The sequence below is a fragment of the Cololabis saira genome, chromosome 21 (assembly GCF_033807715.1).
Source record: "Cololabis saira isolate AMF1-May2022 chromosome 21, fColSai1.1, whole genome shotgun sequence".
Taxonomy (NCBI): Eukaryota; Metazoa; Chordata; class Actinopteri; order Beloniformes; family Belonidae; genus Cololabis; species Cololabis saira.
The window spans coordinates 23,582,422-23,606,001 of record NC_084607.1 but is presented as its reverse complement, the minus strand read 5'-3'; the positions used below and the strand labels follow the sequence as shown (position 1 = coordinate 23,606,001).

General features: G+C 42.2%; 1 protein-coding gene across 3 annotated transcripts in view; it reads left to right on the top strand.

Moving 5' to 3' along the window:
- Nucleotides 1-23,580, top strand: part of grin2aa (glutamate receptor, ionotropic, N-methyl D-aspartate 2A, a) — a 213,167-nt gene that overhangs the window by 153,127 nt on the left and 36,460 nt on the right. For all 3 annotated transcript variants that reach the window (XM_061712466.1, XM_061712467.1, XM_061712465.1), the window contains 2 exons: nucleotides 2,437-2,551; nucleotides 18,572-18,774. In XM_061712466.1, coding sequence (XP_061568450.1) covers nucleotides 2,437-2,551; nucleotides 18,572-18,774 — 318 coding nt within the window. The remainder of the gene's footprint in view (nucleotides 1-2,436; nucleotides 2,552-18,571; nucleotides 18,775-23,580) is intronic.

The following is a 23,580-nucleotide window of genomic DNA, read 5'->3' as shown; positions in this document are numbered from 1 at the left end:
AAAGATTAAAGAAAATATAGGCAATACTAAGTATCCCCTAAGTGCTTCCAAAAGATTTAGGAGGCTGAGTTACAGCCCTGTTGAGTTGATCTTCAGTAGGTGTGCCAATCTCTACCAAAAGCATGTTTTGGAAGTTCTCTGCTCTGGTGCATTGTGGTGTCTATAAACACTGTGCCACAAGGGAACGAGGTCAGCAATGATCGTCAACCCTTTTTACACACAGGTGTGAACAGAACACACAAAAAAAAGTTCCCCTTTGGTATTCCACACAGACCAACCAGAAGCCGTACAGCAGTGCAACAGGACTGTTGTTGGTAGGAGTGGCATATTCCATCATGCTGGCTCACTGTACTGAGCCCAATTTTCCTTTTTCCCTGTGGAAGAGAAAAGGCAACTAAAATGCCCCACCATTCTTCCTTGAGGGCCGTTACAAACAAAACAAGTGAAAGTGTGGCTTGTGAGAAATAATATGGTAAGCAATTGTTGTCAATTAGTGAATTTGAAATTCATGACTTCATACCATTAATATACATGTTATAACATGACTTATGAACACCAGAAACTTGTATATTTGTCAGCATTACAGTTTTATTGGAAAAAGAGTATTTACAAGGGGACACCTTCAAAAAAGTGCAGTAATCAGGATGTATAGAACATGGTACAAAATCCCAGCTCCTGGGGTAATACTACTACCACAATGCCTCTGAATAATGCAGAGGTGAGGACTTCAGATTTATTAACAAAATGATGAATTTCAATGACAGCTGAGACACACCAAAGGGCACAAGATGTTCAGACGAAAAGAGTTTAATATGAAGAAGATGTGAAATGCGGCTAATCGTGAGACTATCTGCAATTCCCGCTGGGCAACTTAGCATTTTTTTCTGACTACCACCATGCTCCAAGCAAGTGCGTAGTATGCAGCAGCCGTGAGAAAACTGCTGCACCCAGCGTCTTTTGTCAGACTGCTCCACCTTCCCTGCACGGCCCCCTCCAGCATTTTAAGTTGAGATTCTCTGAACTTTTCAGAAAGCGCTGGCATCATCATTGTCACTACCTTTCAGCAAACCAGTCGTAAGGGCAGAAATTGTCACCGTGGTAACCAAAACAAAGGAAGGAAAAGGGTTTTGTCACTGGGATGAAGTCCTCCCAGGTCATAGTTGGTTGAAACCATGCAGGCCAACTACAGCGTTACAGCTTTGTTTTCAATTACGTATTGACATAGTTATTAAAGAGTTGTTTTGGAAAGGAGAAATGGAAGATCAAAATTAATGGGGGAGGTTTGAAAAAAAAAAAGTTAATGAGGGGTGACAGCCAAATGTGCTGAACTCACATTTTTCAAACAGGACAAACAAGCAAAGAACTGGCTGCTGGAGGTAAAGAAAACGATGATAATTAGTCTGATAATTAAGCTAAAGGGGCTACCACGTTGTCAGTGTGTTGCCAAGCAAAATTTAACATTTGTCTTTAAATGTCATATAAACAAGGTTAATTAAGCAACATCTTTAAACTGCTGTAAAATAGGCCTAACATTAAATGTTTTTGAGTAACTACATGCCCACTCGCTCACTGACAACCCCAAAGTAACAAGTGAACCAAGTCTTCAAATGACCCGCTGCTCACTTTAGTGCACTACATAGCACGGTCAGTACTTTTTACTGCTGTCCAAATGTGTAGTGAGAACTGTTCCAGCCTGTATACTGCATTCAATGTATCCCACAATGCATCTTTCCCTTAGGGATTAATACTGTATTTGGGAACTGAACTGAATGAAAAGCAGTGTAAAAGCAATGTTTCCTGGTGACCTGTAACAATCTATTACATTTGATCCACGATCCTGCAAAAACAACACTAGGGGTGTCGAAAAGCCCATTCTGCCGATGGGTTCACTACATTGATCCCTACACATAACTCCCCCATAAAGTGACCATAGATTTTGGAAACATTTTCTTTGACCAGAAGAGATCAAGATAAATGTGTTTGGCTGTTGCAGGATCTAGCTTGTTTGGCTTCACGATGGTCAGGTCTAACTGACTGCAAGCACAGCTTTTTCTTACAGAAAATATAAACTGTTAGTTTGATTTACTGCTGTTTAGTGTCCCAATATTAAAGCTGGACATAATCCCATCATTGAGAGGTGCATTGCAACAGTATTATAATTCTTCAGTAGCACTCACTTTTATTTCACTATAATGCATCTACTGTTTACAGTTTTCTTTTTATTTCTGGAATACAATCATAATCCAATCCAACTTTCCGTGCAAAAGAGCGTGTATTAATATTGGAGAATGGGAATACTAGATGTTGAACTGACTTTTCACGTGCTAATTGAATTCAATTTCTTTTTCCCTCTATTTTTCATCATCACAATTCATTTCTTTCATTTCTCCTCCTCTAATCACTCTATTCCCCATTCTTTCATCCTCTCACTCTCAGGTACATGATGAATGTCACATGGGATGGCAGAGACTTGTCGTTCACAGAGGACGGCTACCAGGAAAACCCAAAGCTGGTGGTCATAGTTCTCAACAAGGAAAGAGAGTGGGAAAAGGTAAGCTCTGTATCTCTGTATAGTGTATCTATGTATTACCGTTTGTTTGCCTACATATGTGTGCTCAGTCATAGCCACAACACCTGGTTCACCTGAGTATATTTTGGGGTTAATTAAAGACATTGTATTAGTAAAGCTGCATGGCTTCTTTCCATTCTGTACTTTTCTGTGTTGCATTTTCTTAATAAGTGTCATTACTTACGGATTAGTAACATGGTAAAACACAATATAATCACAAAATTAAAATGAGTTGATCTTGGCTATTGGAACCAAATGTGAACTTTTACATTTTCCAAGAGATAGTTAAAAGGGAAATTGTGATTTTATTTAGAACCATACTCCTTCATACACTCACTTTTCTTTGTCCTAGCACAAAAAGAAAAAAAAAATGCTCTAGTTTTCATAGAACAGAGTTGGTATAACTAGTGGAGTTCCACACGGCTCTAGTTCAGGTCCACAGCTGTTTAACTTGGACACAATATACAGAAATACAATATCAAAAATATGCACATGACACACAGGTACATATTTTATTTTCTCCCAATGATTTGAGGTTTATGGTAATGCTCATCAAATGCATCCACAGCATTTTGAGTTTACTGAACCAAAAGTAATTGGGGTGAACAATGATAACACCAAACATACTACAATACAGAAGTAAAAAGACAATGAATTTCAGCCCCCTAAAAACCCTTTCCATAGAGCCTGAAGAACACACCAGAATCCTTGGTGTCATTTTTGGTGTAGATCTTTACTGTGCTCACCATATCAATAGCACCTAATCATCTGTTTTTATAACCTTAGTCTTTTCTCGGGACTCAATTACAGCTTGAGTGACGCTGCCCGTATTTAAGCCAAACCAAGAAAAACCCACCCATCAATCCAGTCCAACACTGGCAACACAGCATTCCATCATTATGACATGTCAATTACCTGAGAGAAAAGTTAAAAAGACTTGGTCTATTGACTCCAATGCAATAGGCTTTGAATCTTTTATTTTGACTGAACGGTGGTACTCTTATTAGCGTTTTATTCTGTAGTTGCTTAAACACATCTGCAGATTTATGCATAAATAATAGTACATTATTTCGAACCCCATACCTACTTATCATATTAAACATTTGTGTCATTTTTCTTTTTATTATTTAAAATACTTTCACTATCTGCCTACAGTCGTGAACAGACAAGTTACCCCTTTAGAGGGCAGTGTACAACAATGACACCGGAATTAATCAAACTGTCTTTAGTTTATCGATGAACTAGTTTAAAAAATAAGGTTACGGGTTTCTTTAAATGGAAAATGTGAGGAGCTTCTTTGAAAAATAGTCCCTATAAACAGTGTTCTTGGGGATGTAATGGATTATAAATGAAAGTAATCTATCTTTATAGAAACAACTGGCTGCCTCAAATTTGTCTAAATACTTCAAATTTAATAGCTCACACTCAAGAATGTTGTGATGAAAAAGTTTTAAAGAGGTATAGGAGAGAAGAGTTGTGGCTGGGGGGAACATTAGTTGTAATGTATTTTTGATCATAATCCAAAAAAACCTTCTTTCTATTCATCTCATTGTCTCATACCTCTTAACTTACATTTTCCATTCCTTACTGTCCTGACTGTACCTGCATGTTTTTCTCCTTTCTACCTTCTCTCACCCTTTCCTATTTTCTGTCATTGTTCCTTTTTCACAAGACAGTTAATCTGTGCACTTTGGTGTTGCGCCTTCTGATAGCGCCTCATAACCGCAGTTAATCAAAATCCTAGACCTCTGTAACTGGGGTGGTGAGGGGTCACTGCGCTGTTGTGTGCTTGAATGTGTGTATACGCATGTGCATGTTTACCCTTACAGCAGTGGGTATCGACAGAAAACTATTCCAGAGACCTATGCTGCAATCAATGTAGTTATTATTCAGCTCACTTCTGTGTTTGTGTCTTACAGTATGCGGTTTAGTTTGCTGCAATATGCACGGTTTCCACCCAATCCATGAGACAAACTTTTGCATATTTCATTCTCACACACATGTAGACGCACAATCCTTTGTTAGCGTGCTGAAGAGAGGTAGTAAGCTGTAAACAGAGTGCTACTGAAATTGATCAGTACCACTTCAGTGTGGTGCAGGGAAACAGACTGTAAGCAAGAGAGAGGCACCAAACCCGAAGTGGAAACATAATTGGGAGCTTCTGTCCCAACCGTGCAGGAGAAATCAGTGGCACAGAGCGAAAGAGACTTCCCAGATGATCAAGAGGTAAAAATGCAGCAACTGCACTAAAATATGGATATGCACTAAAAATAAAAAAAATAAAATAAAAAATGTGTCCCCTAGGGGCACTGGATGCCGAGACAGGGAGAGGAGAGTAATATGGAATGATTCTGAGATGAGCAAGAGATGGAGACAGATGGGCTGCGATAGTGAGACCAGATGAGTTTTTTTTCTTTTATCTTTTTTTAAGTGACAATAACATGGAGTGACAAAATTTTTAAAAAGAGGCAGCTGAAGGAAAAAGGAGAAAAAAAACATCCCACTAGCAGGTGTGTCATTTGTCTTTGTTCCAGGCTCTACAGATGTTTAGCACCCAGTGATTCAAAGGATCCACATGTGCTCCTCTCTGCAATGCACCCATGCTGTCACTGCAATAAAAGTCATTATTAGGCAAATAAAGCCTCATACAATCAATAACATATGACCTTTTTTCACCATGACATTATTTATTTGACAAAAATAAAGCCAAAAAAATAACAATATTGTGGGTGCAATGCTAAATATCCTCTCAATCTTTTCATATGATTTTAGAGGGTAAATAGCAGTCTGAACCTGTTAATCTTTAGTCTTTGATGAACTGATCATCAGCAACTGTGCAGACTTTAGTAAAAGCAAATGTCGTAAGGAGTTGACTTATAGGAAGTGTTCAGGTGTGTGTTAACACAAGGCAAATAGGGAAAGATACAAATAATGGTAGAGAGGATACAGCAGTCCTGCAAACGTGATACCCACTGTTGATGGAAGTGCATAAACTTTCTTGCTTTGACTTCAGTTTTGTAAAATTAAAGATCACACGGAAAAAACAACAACAAAGAAATGTTATTCCTATTTGGTTTGTTTAAGGGCTCATTTATAGTCACCTTTTGAAACAGACGGAGCTTTCTGTCCGTGCCATATGTTGATTTCTTACTTCTTTTGGAATAAAGCCTCAACACTATATATTATGAACAACACGGTAGTACTACCAGAGGTCATCGGCAGTATTGGGCATAGTGAGTCAACCATTAACTAAATGTGAGAAAATAAAACAGAAGAAAATGATCTGCCTCAGGCTCACTCACAGCTGTTCTGTACGGTCCTCACCACGTGATGAGGTAGGCTTCACAGTGCAGCAGACTGTCAAACGTTCAGGCACACATCCGAAACCAGTGAGGACTACATTTTGTCACGAGGTTCACGGATGGCTAAAATTAAATGAAAGAATTCCCCATGTATATATCAACTTTTGTTCAGTGGTCTCACTCTGGCCAGCAGTGGATGTGATGCAAGACAACTATACAAACCAAAATGAGGTAAGGCATGGTGACAAAAACAAGGTGTGGCAGGTTGGAGTGGCTGCAACCACTCAGCAATCACACAGGTGTGTCCCATCAGCCTCTCCAACCTGCCAGCCTTGATAAAGAGGACTGAGAGACTCAGGAGGAGGCTGCTGCTGAGGAGCTGTGTGTGTTTCTGCACGTTTTGGGTGAGAAATAAAAGGGTCTGAACGAAACTCTGTGTCCTCTCCGTCCTTCGGTCGGGCCCCCGTGGCACGCACCTTGCCACACTGGCGCCCAACGTGGGGCTTCGAAGGACGGACGGGGGGGGGGCATGGAGCGGGCCCTGGACGCGCTCGCCCGGGCCATGGCGGGCATGGCGGCCGCCTTCCGGGACCAGGGCGAGCGGCAGCTGGCCGCGATAGAAGCCCTGGTGGCCGCGGGGCGACCCATCCCTGCACCCCGTCTGAGGGCCGCCGCAGCAACGCGGGAGGAGCTGGCGGCGCCGCAGCTGAGAGGCCGGGAGGCAGAAGCTGCGGGCCGCCAAGCGACGGCTCCCGAGGCGGCGGGACCCGCGGAGCGGCCCATCCCTGCACCCCGTCTGAGGTTTGCCGCGGCAGCGCTGGTGGTGCCGAAGCTGGGAGGCCGTGAGGCAGAAGCTGCGGGCCGCCAGGCGACGGCTCCGGGGGCGGAGGCGGAGATGGAGGCGGAGGCGGCGTTGGCTGGGAAGGCGGCTGCGGAGGCGCAGCCGCAAGCGACGGCGGAGACGGGGCCGGACCAGCAGCCCGCGCAGGGCTGCGTCGCGGAGGGGAAGGAGGCGGTCGTACGCGCGCCGTGTGGCCCGAGGCGACCATGGGCCCGGCCGCGAGCGCATTTTCCACGGCGGGAGAGCCGACGCCGGGGACGACCCCCACGACGGGACCGCAGGTCAGGCCGACGCCGAGGACGACCCCCACGACGGGACCGCAGGTCAGGCCGACGCCGAGGACGACCCCCCGACCAGGAAGGCCCGGGGGGTTCTGGGCTTCCTCTCCCGCTCCGAGGGGGCGGGGGGGGGAGTATGCTCGGCCGGACAGACCCCGGCTCGAGGTTGGCGTTGGGGGTGTGTGGCAGGTTGGAGTGGCTGCAACCACTCAGCAATCACACAGGTGTGTCCCATCAGCCTCTCCAACCTGCCAGCCTTGATAAAGAGGACTGAGAGACTCAGGAGGAGGCTGCTGCTGAGGAGCTGTGTGTGTTTCTGCACGTTTTGGGTGAGAAATAAAAGGGTCTGAACGAAACTCTGTGTCCTCTCCGTCCTTCGGTCGGGCCCCCGTGGCACGCACCTTGCCACACAAGGTTTGGAAGGGATGAATGTACAAACATGTGAAGGTGGAGTATAAATGGGCCTTAATACTTAGACTTATTATGATCATGTGGTTTTTAGGGTGGTCCTGCTCTTCTGTAGCCTCAATTGGAACATGCCCAACAATTTTGATTCATGACCAAGGGACGGCTGTCCACATCACGTCAGTTTATCTTAAAGGAGTTCACAGCAGAGAGGGTCACAATCATTTTGCATCATGAGTGACAATCTGTGTTCACAGTGTTTTATTTAAATGTTTCAGAGTTTATACATGATTTCCACTACAGAATAGTTTCTATTTTTACCGCAGTGATGCCTAAGGGCCTGAAGATCACAGACATCCATGTTGGTTTTCAGCACTGTGCCCTGCATACCGTTTTCTCTGAATTCTTTAAAGGAATTATGCACAGCAGATGATGAAATACCCAAATGCTTTGCAATTTCACATTAAGAAGCATTCCTGTTAAATTATTAAATTATCTATCCATGGCCATTTCGACTTTGCTACTTTTTAAAACTCAGTTTGACTGGGAAGCTCTTTCTATAATTTAACACCGTTTCTCATCAGCTCACACCAGCCTACAGTTTACTTAAGCAGGTACAAGAAGCTTCTCCTGTTGTTCTCTGCAACCCTGACCCGCTCTATTTCCGTTCCATTTGAGTTGTTGACATCAAATTCAAACTTTTACATTAAAATTCTCAGACTCAACATAGTTCGTTATGGACTCCTAAAGAAACTAACTACTAATACATATCTCTCTCTCTCTCTCTCTCTCTCTCTCTCTCTCTCTCTCTCTCTCTCTCTCTCTCTCTCTCTCTGTATATATGTATATATATTAGGGCTGTCAAAGTTAACCCGTTAATAACGCGTTAACTTAACGTCCTCTTAACGCCGACAATTTTTTAAACGCACGATTAACGTGCAGGATAAAAAAAAAACAAAAAACGTGCATTATATAATTTCTGGCGCTCGACGACACCCGTAGTTTGAGGAAAAGTATGGTGAATTGAAAGATGGAGAATGAAAAGGGACTTTTGAACGGCTGGTTCACTTTCAAAAAGATGCCCAGATGGTTCGCTGGACAGGACTAAATTTATTTGCATGTACTGTTGATTTGAAATTAATTACCATAGAAGTAAGTCGAGTCTCAAATACCAGAGAGCGCGAGAACTTTTGTGGAAAGTTGAATAAACATTGGCATAAAGCAAGCATATTTGCCCTTTCTCAGGTAGGTATTTTTCTTAGGTATTTAAAAACGCCTCTGCAACATTGCATGGAGGAAGGGGACAGTGCCGCTGGAGTAGCAAACCGGGATGGTGGTCCCTCTTTTTAAAAAGGGGGACCGGAGAGTGTGTTCCAACTATAGGGGGATCACACTTCTCAGCCTCCCCGGAAAAGTCTAGTAGATCAGACTTGTTCCCGGTGCATGTTGGACTCCGGCAGGGCTGCCCTTTGTCACCGGTCCTGTTCATAATTTTTATGGACAGGATTTCTAGGCGCAGCCAGAGGCCGGAGGGGATCCGGTTTGGGAACCACAGGATTTCGTCTTTGCTTTTTGCAGATGATGTTGTCCTGTTGGCTTCATCGGACCGGGACCTTCAGCATGCGCTGGGGCGGTTTGAGGCCGAGTGTAACGCGGCGGGGATGAGAATCAGCACCTCCAAAACCGAGGCCATGGTTCTCCACCGGGAAAGGGTGGCGTGCTTCTCCGGTTGGGTGGAGAGTCCTGCCTCAGGTGGAGGAGTAAAAAGTATCTTGGGGTCTTGTTCACGAGTGAGGGAATGATGGAGCGGGAGATTGACAGACGGATCGGTGCAGCGTCCGCAGTTATGCGGTCGATGTACCGGGCCGTCGTGGTGAAGAAGGAGCTGAGTCGAAAGGCGAAGCTCTCGATTTTCCGGTCAATCTACGCACCTACCCTCACCTATGGTCATGAACTTTGGGTAGTGACCGAAAGGACAAGATCGCGGATACAAGCGACCGAGATGAGTTTCCTCCGCAGGGTGGCTGGACGCTCCCTTAGAGATAGGGTGAGGAGTTCGGTCACCCGGGAGGAGCACTTCGCGGAGGCAAACCGTCCTCCGCTTCACGTTGGACGGTTCACACCCCCGCGTCGTCCATATATTTCTGATAATGTACACCTCGTCGGGCATTATCCCGCTTATACCACGGTCACTTACCAAAAAACATAAATATTAAATAAGTTATTCATGGATTAATGTGTTTTCAGTTTAAATCATTCGTTTTATAACAATCCACAGCTGAGCGGCTGAGCGGACTATTTAATCTCTCGTCTGCAGCCGTTGGAACCTGGCAAAGTTTTTTAACAAGCCATAACTCAGTTTCCTTGGTAACGAGAGATATTCTAGTCCGCTCAGCTCCGCTCGGTTATTTTCTCTTCTCTCCTCTTCTGCATCCCAGTCATCAAAATTGTTAAATTCACCAAATAAATTAAAAGAAATTACAAAATCACTCATGTCGCCATCCTGCGGTAGCTGGCTCTTCTCTGAATTTCCGTTGCCGTGGTTACCACCTGGCAGTTGATCTAGCGCAAAGATATTAAAGTGCAATTTGACCGAACTTGTGTTCTAGGTGTAGGTTATCACTTTTAACCTACACCTGCCAGCCAACCAGAATCGAGTATTCACACAGGCCGTGGTATAAATATATGTATGTGTATATATATATATATATATATATATATATATATATATATATATATATATATATATTAGGGGTGTAACGGTACACAAAAATCTCGGTTCGGTACGTACCTCGGTTTGGAGGTCACGGTTCGGTTAATTTTCAGTACAGTAAGAAAACAAAATGCAAAATATAAACGTGCTAGTTGTTTATTACACACACACAAAATAACATTGGCTCTACGTGTGCCGGCGCTAGGACCCCGCGGACGCCTGGTGTGTCGTCGGGCGGTTTTTTCCTTCGTGCTTCCCTGCAGCGTCTCATGCAAACACAAACACACGTACCTGGCAGAAACATTTCTTTATATAATGTTGTCTGTCGCCCGCGATATTTTTTCTGTTTTTGGCCGGCGCCATAGTTGGCTGGCTACAAACTCTATACATCCCATAATGTATAATAATATGCCCGCGCTCTCAGCAGCGGTACTCGCATCGTTAAGGCTGATTTATGGTGCCGCGTTACACCAACGCAGATCCTACGGCGTAGGGTACGCAGTGAGCGGCCGTACGGTGCACGTCGCTGCGTACCCTATGGCGTAGGCTCTACGTCGATTTAACGCCGAACCATAATTCAGGCTTTAGTAGGCAACGAAGCAGGTTGACTCATGTTGCAGAACAGCGCTGCAGAGGCGCTCATAAACATAAATGATCATTGTTTTTTTTTTTTTTAGGCCTGGCCAGGCCCCGCCAGGCCTAAACAATGGTAGGGGAAACACTGGACTTGTCACAATTATGTGCTTAGCTCTTTAGTTCTTCATTAGTTAGTGCTTTTTTCTTTAATCTTAATACTTTCTCAGTGTGAGCGCAACTGCAGCAGCGCTATGCTCCACAACGTGCGGTCCTCTACTTAATATGTCCGTGTGGAAACCCGTTCGGTACGCCTCCGTTCCGAACCGAACACGCTATACCGAACGGTTCAATACAAATACATGTACCGTTACACCCCTAATATATATATATATATATATATATATATATATATATATATATATATATATATATACTCTACCCATATGCTGAATGAACTTCAGCTTCGTGTGGATTGGGTCATCAGCTGCCTAAAAGGAGAGGCTTAGACTTCTCTCTTTGGCCACCTCCTCCAGCTCCTCTGTGAGGATACCAAAGTGCTCCCAGGCTCGACAAGAGATTAAATGACTCCATAATGTCCTGGGCCTGCTTAACGGCCACCTACCAGTTAGGAATGCCTGAAACCACCCCAAGGAAGCAGCCAGGAATGCATTTTTGCCAGATGCTGAAACCTCTCAGCTCCCTTCTCTTGATGTGGAAGAGCTCCTTATAGCCAGAAAGGAGATGGATTTTCCAGCCTTTTCCAAATGTGAATCATGGCCCTCTGATCTGAAGGTGCTGATACTAAAACTCCAACACCCCCTTAGGTGCAAACTGCTCCAGTAAAAGCTGGAGGTCTTGGCTTCATGACAACAGGACAACGTCATCTGTGAAAAGCTGGAGATGGAATCGTCCCTAAACCAGACTGCTTCTACTGAGAATTTCTCTGCATAAAAGCTATGAATAACCAGACTAATATAACTCTTATAACTGCCATAATAATGTCCATAATAGACTCCCACCCCACCCCCACACCAAAGTCTGTCGTCTGAATTTAAAAATTTTGACTGATTTAAAAAAAACTCTTATCAACAATAGTGAGTGGAGGTTATTGGATGATCCATAGGCTATGTTCACACTGCCGGAGTAAATCCCATTTTTAGCATATCCAGATTGTATTTTGATATATTTAAAGATAGCGATAAAAATTTGGATTCTGATTGGACATGCTAAAACTCAGATTTGTGCTGGTAGTGTGAACATAGTATAAGTTACGACCTAAAAGTCTTCTTTTAGAGCATTTAGATGTCTCATGGTAGAAGCACTCCTCACACCGTTACACCATACTTGCAACACAAAGCAGAGACTCAAAATATCCCATGCCCACACAGTTCATATCCACATTTCCAACAGTGCAGGTGCTTTCTTCTCAAAACAGACCATAGATTCAGCTTAGTGCTTGGTTAAACATCACATCTCAGGTGTCCATCGCTTATGCAAATCCCAAACTCCAACTCTGCTTTCTTAGTATAACTTCGCCAACTGAATGAGAAAATTATATTTACTGTTCTGAGGCGGATGGTGTGTTTTGTTCCTGCAGAGGAGATGGAGTGTGTAAATTGCTTCTGGAACTGCCACGGTGTTAGCAGCAAGTTCACAAAATAATTATTACAGACAGCAAGGGATTCGTGCTTGAACAATCACAATATGGAGCGCGGACACACACAAAAGAACACGTGTTTGTGCGTCGACACACAAACACGGATGTGGATTTTTGATGAAGACGTCATTATTACCCTTACCTAGGGTTTTCTTTCATTCTTCCTCTTTCTCTCTTCCCTCACTTTTTCTTTTTTCACCTCCCACACTCACAAACTTTGGTACGCACGTGCACCCTGACACATGTAAGCAGACACAACACACACACACATACACATTCAAATGCTCACACGCAAAAGCAGCAAGGGTAGGCTATTGGGGAGGGAGAGCCGAATCCATTTTCCCGACGTAATTTTCTCTGACAGGAGTGACAGATACTGTTTTATGACTGAATGGGTTTCTCCACGCTGTTAGGAACTCATTCCCCCATAATGCAACGTGCCACAAAGATAACTCTCCCAGTGAGACTGGCAGAGAGAAGGTGTTCAGTATGAGAGCCCCAAACATTGTTTTTCTTCATTCTTTTATCGTGGTCTGCCACTTGTTCAGCCGGGTTCTGGTTGGTTGCAGCCCCTACGTTTGTTTGTGTGTGTGTGGTGTGTGTGTGTGTGTGTGTGCGTGTGCGTGTGCGTGTGCGTGTGCGTGTGCGTGTGCGCGTGCGCGTGCGCGTGTGCGTGCGCGTGCGCGTGCGTGTCAAACAGTAGGATAGAAAAAGAAAATGCTATGTGAGAATGTATAAGTTGAAACTAAACAAAGGATTTCTACTGGGGGAAAGGGGAAAGATGAACCACTCCTCTTCAACACAGTGTCATATTGTCACCAAGTGGCTCTAAATCAGATGATGCCTCGGTTGCTTGTTACAATACAGTAATCCCACCGGCCCTTTTCCAGTAAACTCCCTCTGTTATATCACATGCACACACTCTTGTACTGCCACCCTCTCTGAATGCACTACCTGCTATTAAATCCAGGAAGATTCAGCGTTCTTCTTCCCCGGTCGATAAACGGGATCCTTTCTGGGTAGTAATTCTTAACTCCTCTTTTTTCAATTAGAGTAAAGGAGAGACTGGGGAGAGCGGGGGAGAAGGAGAGCTGCAGGACAGTAGAAGAGCTGCTTAAGTCAGCTTCTCATTTTGTCTTGTAGCTTCTGAGTAGAACATTCATCTCTCTTGTTATCTACCCACCTAAATATCACTGCTCAAAACATTGTATATACAACTCAAAAATTCCTTAGCTTTCATGTCTATTCATATTCTAGTTTGTGGTGTATCCGTATGACGTTACTGTGGCAAAAACAAAAAAAAAAGATTGGATCTTCATCCCATTTAATGATCGCTCATAAAGACACAAAAAATAGTAACTACTTGACATTTTATTTCTCTAACACCCAAACACCTTGAAAATTCCCAGTTCTGGGGGAAAATAACTGAACTTGGGAGTTAATAGCTGGTCAACTTTCCTATGGCAGCGATGACTTAAGCAAGATCAGATCACTGTCTGGTTTACAGCTGTCCTGATATTATCCTTTAAGATATTTTCACAAAATAGGGAATTCATTTTCCTCTTGATAATGACAGGCAGTTCTGGGCCTGAAACAGTGAATGTGAGTCCAAATCCTTATGCTCCCACCACCATACTTCTCCACCTTTTGATGATTCTGCGTTGTGTCTTTGAAGTCATCTTATTTGGTCGCCCACTTCCAAGAGGAGTAGTCACAGTACTAAACTGTATCCATTTATGAACAGCTTTTCTAACTGTAGATTGACGGATACCTTAACACTTTGAAATGATTTTTTTAATCCCTTTCTATCCTGAAGCAGATTCATGATTATATGTTTTAAAAGATCACCTTTGGGCAAGGCAGAAGGTGCTTTTTATGCATAGCAAACCTATAATGGCTGTGTATTTTATAATTCAAATTAGCTCTAAAGCATACATCTGAACTAACAAGCAATTATTTCATGGTTCACTTACTTTATCTTCCATCACTGCAAATGTTTAATTTGTATCAGCTCAAGCACATTGTGTTTGCCTATTTAAATTTATGATGATCAGGTAACATTTTATGGCAAATTAATGCAGAAAACCATACTTCACATACTTTTACTGTCACTGTAGCTAAAGAACAACCTGAATATATTCTATTGCTATATCGATGCAGACACTGAACAATTAAGAACGTTTAATAACTACCAATATTACTACTATTTACTATTTATACTATTACTATTTTTATCCGCTTAGTTTAGTTACCGGATTTCAGTGCCATTGCTCTTCAAATGAAGCAGTGCACACTACATTTTCTCTTTAAAAGTAACATTTCCTGTCAAATTACGTATACAGTATAGGGCTTTCATCAGAAGAATAAAAGGCTTGATATTCCCCCGAGAAGTTCAGATGTCTGTTCTCCCTTTTGAAACATTCTTGTAAATGCACTGGGGTCAGCTGATTGGGGCAACCAAGGGCCACGACATATGACTTCCTGCAGATTCACCAGATTTTGTCTCATGGGGATTATTACGAAAGAATCATTCTGATAAACAGCCAATCAATACATCAACGTCTACATGTGACTACCGTCTCCCATTTACTGCACAAAGCTAGGCTGCAAAAGATCGGAAGCCATTTGATAAAGAAAAACAGGATAATGACTTATGCCAAAACAAAATGTATTCAGTCACTAATACAGAGCACCAACCAAGGAATAACTATGGTGGGAGGAACATTATGTTTATTCTCTGCGGATGGCTCTTGTCAGACAGATGGGAAAATTGATAGCTTCAAATACCAAGAAAACCTTCTGTTCTCTGTCAAAAAGCTAAAAATGGACCAATATTGCGTGCTTCCAGACAAAATATTGCAAACCTATGCCAGCAAGGTGTGGTAGCTTCTCACCTCTTTACAGTGTGTGTGTGTGTGTGTGTGACAGTCCAATCTCATGCTCCACCTGAACTGTAACTATAGTGGAGGAGAGAGGGCGCAACCCCGCCACCCGAGACACCAGAGGCCGACAAGGAAGAACCCGGAACCCAGGCCACCAGAAACCCCACATAGGGCGAGAAGAGGGCGGGAGGAAACCCACCGCCAGCGAGCCCCCCCCCCCCAAGCGGCAGCCGAGGGGACCCGCGGACGGGGCCCCCATGACCACGGGCGGAGGCAGCCTGGGAACCAACGCTGATGGACCGGGACCCAGGCGAACCCCGACCACCCGGCGTGGGCAGGTGCACCTGCCCCTACGAAAGCAGCCCCCCAGGACCAAAGGAGCGCCCACCGCACAGGAGACGGGCCCGGAGAGAGGGAACCCCCCCAACAACTAGTTGTAGCTTACGTTATTGTAAAACAACAGAATAGGAATGATGCCAAAAGGGACAGAAACTCTTTGAGGAATTGTGTCAGGTTGATTCAAGAAAAAAATTTAAAAAAGTCATACTTGCTTTTGTTATTTTCTTTGTTTGTTTTTACTTGATTTTTTTCTTCCCTTTGTACCATATTAGACCCCTACTGCAGTTTTGAGAAACTACAGTAACTGATCTTCAACCAGCCAAAGAAAAACAACTTTTTTCCCTTTTTTGCTTTGACTTTCTTCTATATCCTTAATTTGTCATTATCATAACATCACCACATCACTACATTTCCTTTCCTTCTCATAGATACACACATAAGTACACAAGCATGCACATAGGTGCATGCACCCAGTCATTCGTGAAATGCAAAACAGCTGGACTATGACGCGGCTGATCCCTGGAAAGTGAAGGTGACACCTTCTGCACACATGTCACCTTAGTGTACCGCCCTGCTTCACCCTCTTCAAGAAAAAATCCTAAGCGCGGAGACACACACACACACACACACACACACACACACACACACACACACACACACACACACACAAACACACAGCTTGAAGGATGGAGCTGACAGCAAAGTGAGCTGTTGATAGTTGTGTGTCTGAGAGGGGCAAAGAGACTCTAATCCCTGTCAGAGGGTAGAAAACCACTCAAAGCAAAACAATTAAAATGCTAATTTCATTTCCTCCTCACTGCTTGTCCGTTAATGGTTTAGCCGAGCATGCAAGCTAAGCAACAATGTTTGAGTTCTTATGCGCGTGAAGGTAGCAACCACTGTGTCATGACTCCGGGGTCAGGGGCGCCAGATTAACATGGCTATGTTCTGTTTATGATGTGTGCAAATCTGCCAAGTGGCTGCTTTAAAAATGTATCATTGCCCATTAAGATAAAAAAAGACCTCTCAACCTCTCCTCATATAGTTGAGAAAATCATTAATGGAATGTTATGTTTATGAAGCTATGCCTTCTTGATCCACTACACATGTGTGTCCACTGCTTTCCTCAGTCCAGTCATATGTGAATCTGGCAGTCAGTTAAAGAGATGGTGGGAAAGGGTGAGAGCTTGGTTTTGACATTTCCTGGCTCCTCTATTATTAACAATTGAGAGTAAAGCAAAGCATTAGTACCTGTTGCAGTCACTGTCTGGCAGAAACAGGCATCCATACATGCCCACACATATATATTTAGAGACAGAGGTGGAGGTGTAAAGAGCATCTATAGGAGAATCCATGATACCACTGCCTTGAAAAGTATTAAATTATTAAGTCACGACTGAGCACCGTGGGTCTTTTCTGTTTCTAGGACTGTTATCTTCTGGACAGAAATCAGCAATGTTATTACTGGAAACTTCTAGACTTGCTCTGCCAGTTTAAAGGTTACAGTTCTTAGTGCCCTAGTTACCACTAGATGCCTTTTTTCCCCTTTTTTTGGGTAACCAGGTAAACAATATACTACAACCTGTAGGGGGAACAGTCTAATCAGAGTTAACCCTGCCTCACTACAGCCACCTTCCCCAGCTGTTCTTTGGGCACACTGAGGTATTCCCAAGCCAGCTGAGCAATATAATCTCTCCAGCCCATCCTGGCCCTGACTGAAGGTCATTCATAGCGGGACTTGGCACCCTGGCTTAATGGCCAAAATACCTCAATTGGCTCCATTTGAAATGAGTTACCACCAGCTGTACTCTAAATCCCTCCATGGCCGAGCTCCTCAACCTATCCCAAAAGGGTGAATCCAGCCATCCTTTGAAGGAATGGCATTTTGTTACAATCCTAGATAAGAGCTGAGATGCAGATCCACCGGAAAATTGATAGGTTTGATTACTTGTTCAGTTCAATCCTCGTCGTGACAAGGAATTACATAGTCCAGATCACTACCGGGATGGCCTTAATCTGCCTGTCAGTCTGGTCCTCTGATATAACCCCTTTTTGTCTGTAAGACCCTGAGATATTTAAATAAAATTAAAATTCAGTTTAATTCAAAAATATTTTACCCTAAGAGAAAGTAATTAAAGTCCTTCATTTGAATCATCAAGCCAATAATCCTGCCTTTTCAAGTGTTTTCAAGTTCCACTTTCCTTTTAAGTCCCCCATTGCCCGTTGGAGGTTTCTCGTAAATGAATCCAAGAAGACAACATCATCTGGGAAAGACAATGACACAATCGTAAACTGACCAAACTTAAAATCCCTGAATCCTATCTATGTTTAAGAAATTGTGACAAATACTACAAAATACCCCAAAAAAAAAATTAATATGAAAGTAAATTACTGATATACACACAGGCAAAACATTTTATTCAGACTCTTTCAGAGGCAAAGGTTAAATTTGAACTGAATTTGCTATTCAGTCTTTATAAACACTTTATAAACATGTTTTTCCTAATAACTCAAAGCAGGTAAGAAATGACAAGTCATTTTTGTCACATCCTATTGCGAACCATTCTGATATTGATGCATGACAGTCTGCCCTGAACTTTTACCACAGTTCTACACATTTCTGTGTAATGTCATAAAATAATTTAAATGTAATAATAATGTTTAAATGTAATAACTTAAATGTGTCTGCAAATGTATAGAAATGGTAAATCTTTGTGAATTAGCGTGCTGTTTATATGGTTTGTATAAGAGTATGTTATCACAATGTATTCTAACCACTTGGAAAACATGACGTCAGTATTCCAAAAGACTTGCAAATGTTAGGTCATGGACCTAACGCTAACAGTATTATGTCCTCAACCTCCCACCTGCTCACACTCCATGGAATCACTTCTATCTACAATGTAAATGTGCCAAATGCTCTATTTTTTGACTACCTTCAACAACCTTGTTAAGGAAACCAGTAACTCATTCATCATCTTTTTTTTATTCTCGTCTCCTTCTCACCAGATGGGGAAACTGGACAATGGCAGCTTGACAATAAAGTACCCAGTGTGGCCACGTTTCAACTCCTTCGGGGACGCTGAGATGGACGACAACCACCTGTCCATTGTCACCTTGGAGGAGAAACCTTTTGTCATTGTGGAGGATGTGGAAAGGCTCACTGGTACCTGCATGAGAAACTCTGTGCCCTGTAGGAAGCATATCAAAGAGTAAGTGTACATATAAATGAAATCAACAGCATGGCTATGTCTAACAGTAAAGTTTTGGACATTTTCCCTGTTTTACATCAAATGGGATTTTTTATTGTATTTGTAAAATATCACAATAATAGGGGAGTGAATAGGCCTCAGAGTGACCATGAATAGCAATCAGTGGGTAAAGGGTGGATAAATGGATGGATGGAAGAGAGACTGAACTTTTCGGAGTCAGAATTTTCCATACAAAGCTACCTTTAAGCTGTTTATCTTAACTCAGAGGTGTTGGGCATCTCACAATATCTTGCTGAATGTTTGGACCCTTTTCCCTGACTTAGCAGGGGCTTTGTGTCCAATTTGTGGGCCTTCTTACTCATGCATTCCCACAAGTTTTCTATTGGACTGAGTTCAGGGATTACCTTTCTTATGCATGTGCTTTGTTGACCTTGAATCAATGTGCAACTAATTTGGAAGTATGTGGGATCACTTTCCATTTGAAGGCCCCATTCATACCCAAGCTTTGACTTGATGGCTGACTTCCGATGTTGCACCAATATATCAGCGTAATCATTTTTCCTCATGGTTCGTCTATTGTGTGAAGTGTCCATCCTATGGAAAAGGAGCCCCACAACATGATGCTGCCACCCCATTACTTCATGGTTGTGATAGTATTCTGAGACCTTCAAGCTACTCATTCCCCCCCCTAAACATATCAATGATGACCAACATCAAACACTTACATTTTAGCCATGTAAGACCACATCCAAAAGTTAGTGGCACGAAGGAACCTTTTAAATTTTTAGCTTACTGGGTCGCCTATACTGTAGGTGTGGAAATTAACTTGCTTTTATAACACTTGTTACTCTTTTTGAGCACTCTCTTATAGGGCTGGGCGATATGGACCAAAAGTCATATCTCGATATTTTCTAGCTGAATGGCGATACTCGATATATATCTCGATATGTTTTCCGTGCCTTAATTTGGGTTTCCCCCAAAGCATTATAGCATAGCATCTCTGTTAGCTTCATTTTTTTCTGAGGCAAACCCTTAAAAAAACAGTCAGTTTTAATACAAAGCCTCGTGCCAAATGTCACACAGGTACCTTTGTTAACAGAGGTCTGCACAATATCAAAATGTATAAAACAAATGAAATAAAAATAAACTACCTGCATATATAGAATAAAAATGCTTCTTGAATAAAATAAAACAAATATCCCTTTCCTGCATAACAATTAAATTAAAATACACTGTGCAATTAATACAATGTAGACAGTAACAGGCAGACTTTTCCACTGAGGTTGACAGTTGTGCAAATAACAAAACATTTGTGCAAATCTCAAATAAAACATTCAAGTCAATTTGTCACAAATTAAGCTATATCAAAATCATAAAAAAAAAAATGTAATTTTTTTTTTTTTAAATCGATATAAACGATATTGTCTCGTACCATATCGTGTTTGAAAATATATCGATAAATATTTAAATCTCGATATATCGCCCAGCCCTACTCTCTTATTTCTCTTAGTCATTTCTTTCTTGAGTCTCCAAGTCATCTCTGATGTGATGTGCACTGTAGCTCTGTGACTTCACAGTTGAGGCAAGAGACAACTATATTGGAGTTACTTTGGCAAGTGTTTGCCCATAGTTGACAGGAAAGACTGGAAGCACTAGACAATACTTTCTTAAAGCAAATGTTCCTTCAAATAAAATAAACATTGTGCCACTATAAAAAAAATGTTTTCCCCATGTGCAGCAGCAAACTGTAATCTGGCATTTTTAATGCTGGTTTTGGAGCAAGGGCTTCAACTGCATGACTTTCAGTTCGTCCTGGCATTGTGTTCATTCTCTCTTCCAGGTATCAACCGGCATCTTTACAATCTGTTTGGTTGTTATTCTGGATTTCATTTACAAAACTGGCCCCAAAGCACAATCCTCTCTGGGATATAGAAGCTGTCTTCCTCTGAGCAGTATGACTGCTACTCATTGGTTTATTCTTAGGTTCAACTCCAGATGCCTACAAATCCCATAATCATTTGTTTAAACAATAATACACTGCAGATTTATGAAGGCCACAATTCTTTTCATTTTTTTTAATGCTGTTATGGAATACCGTTCTTCTGTTTGAAGGTCTGTCTGGAAATACATCGACAGGTGTTCCTTCAGTTAGTTTAAATTGTCATTTAGCTGAGAAAGCGCTTCTAATGCCAGCGCATATTCATTTTGAATTCTCCAACCTCTTTAAGGTCACAGTCATTTTCAGTCTGTAAAGTTCTTACTGAATGTCATTATTCTAACATTTTACCAAATGATATTTATAATACTAATAATAATGGTAATTATGGTAATGATAGTAATAGTGACTGGGGTTTCCCAGCTGATCTAAAACAGGAAAATGTTTGTCACCATTACTGTGAGACATATTGTATGTCAACGTGCTATATGTGTCTTTCACGGTATTATTACTATAAATCATGTAATATTAGTATGTGTTTCATCAAAAATAGAAATAATATGTTAACATTTCTCAGGTAAATGGGCATTGGCATATGTGGCCTATTAGGCAGCTATAATACATTTACCTAATTCTGGTTCACGTCTCATGAATGTTTCTCTATGCATATCTTGAAGTATTGCATTACAGAACGTTGATGGAATTGCCAAAATTGCCAAAGAAATAGTTTTTAATGGTTGCTCGAGGCGCTTTTTGCATTTTACTAAAACAAACTAATGCATACAATGGGAGATGAAAATCATATTCTCAGGACAAAGCTCTTATGCAGCAAACATGTCACGCACTAATGATCTGTTTATGCTTCCAAAAAAGGAAGCATGGACAGAGGCCATGAAAGAAAAACTCATTTTTGTGACAAAAAAAGAATCTCAGTTTTTTTCATCATATTCCATTTATTTGCCTTTTGTTACATTTCTGATATTTTTCTCAATCCTATGGTAAGAATGCTAGAGTCGAACTATATCACAAACAAAGCAACAAGTGCTTAAACATATTTAAGATGATGAAATGATGTTGTCCGTTTTCCTTTGTGCTCAGCACTGTTGCTGTGTTCCTCTCTCCTCCCCTTCATGAGCAATGACAGGGGCAAAGTGTTCGACCTGCATAGCAGCTTCTTTCCTCCCCCGGAAAATGGAGGTGACTGCTGAACTAAGCAGTTTACTTCCCTTACGAATTTTCTCTCTAACGCCCAAATATCTTCAGCTGCTGGCTCCCAATGCACACGTCTATGACTCACTGAGAGGCTTTAGCAGAGCCGAGCAAAGCATGTAATTGGTTTGTAGATCATTTAATAATATTCCTCTACAATGAAAAGCACAAATTTGTAGAAACAAATAGGACTGGCGTGGGCCATTACAGCACTACATTCATTTTTATGTTTATACGTATGCATGTAAGTAAGGGTTTTGCGTGCACATGCATGGCCACACACACATGCACAAACAGAGCTGATTAAGCGGTAATAGGGTCTCAGGGAAGAGGCTGAGAGAGATTACCATCCAGCATCACTGTGAAGTAGGCCGGAGGATAAAGGATCTCCAAGGAGGAACACAAGCACACATTCGCAAATTCGTATATACTCTCTGTTGCCACATGTCCACTCACAGGCCAGTGCATTCAGCTGCATACCCCCCACACTCCCACAGCGTAATTCCCACTCAAGCATCCGCGCTGTCCATTTGGAGAAAGAGGGCTGGATGGAGGGGATGAAAGAGGCAGAGAATAGGGAGTGGTGGAGGGGCTGGACAAGGGGTCTGAAGGGTAGCCATGCATGCAGAGCCATAGATTCACTCATCCAGGCTGGGCCCGAGAACAAGCCATAGCTACTCACTAACAGATACAGTCCTGCACAGACCCACACTGCCCTCTCTGGAGACCCCTCAGGCGCTGTAGTGTTTCTACAAAGTTTGCCTGGCAACTTTACAAACAGCCTCCCCGACGCATCACATGCTATAACTGCCTGAACTCTACTATAGCCCATCTAAATGGGTACATTGTGTTCATGAATGCAGCTAGTTCCGGCCTATACGCAGGCCAGAAACTTAACTTAGGCGCACTTTTTTGTGGTTTTTATTTAAATGCTTCTCCAGAATTACATTACATTACAATTATCTCCTGTCAGTTATTATTGCTATTTAAGTAATTATTCAAACTATTAGATGTACTGTACTTGTGAACTGTGTAACAAAGCTTAAAGACACCAATACAATGTGGTTTTGTGGTGTGTTTTTTTGTCTGTATGGACCAATTCTTAATATTTCATACAAACAGATAAGCATCTTCCTTTTTGGCCCCTCCACATGTTGCACTTTGACAACTTCTAAAATAATACTGTTCTTTGTAAGTCTGTTGGAGAAATAAAGAGAAAATCTTGAAATCCATTCAACAAACCCAAAACACTCTTAAAAAATCTTTTCAGAAATGAAAGAGGAAGTAAAACCCAGATAATCTGTCTGTTAATAAATAAGAAAGATTTTGTGGACACAGGGCATGTTTGCAGGTGCCTTTAAACCAGCATCAAAGAGTATTCTTTTTGATGAAATATGCATTTCATTTAAACTTAAAGGAATATTTGAATTCTGGTAGGACGTTTTGCCTGGTTCTCATCGCTTCTATCTAGTCTCTCATTCCTACAACCAGCAAAAGACAATCCATGTAACTTTGGACTCCCATCCACACATCAGAGCTACAGAGGACATCATGTCAGAAGCGACACAAGAAAGTAATCACTGAGGAGAAAATGATAGTGACAGTTAAAAGGCCTCAACAAGTGTCAGTCTCAGACATATAAGCACCTAACTCCAACTGAT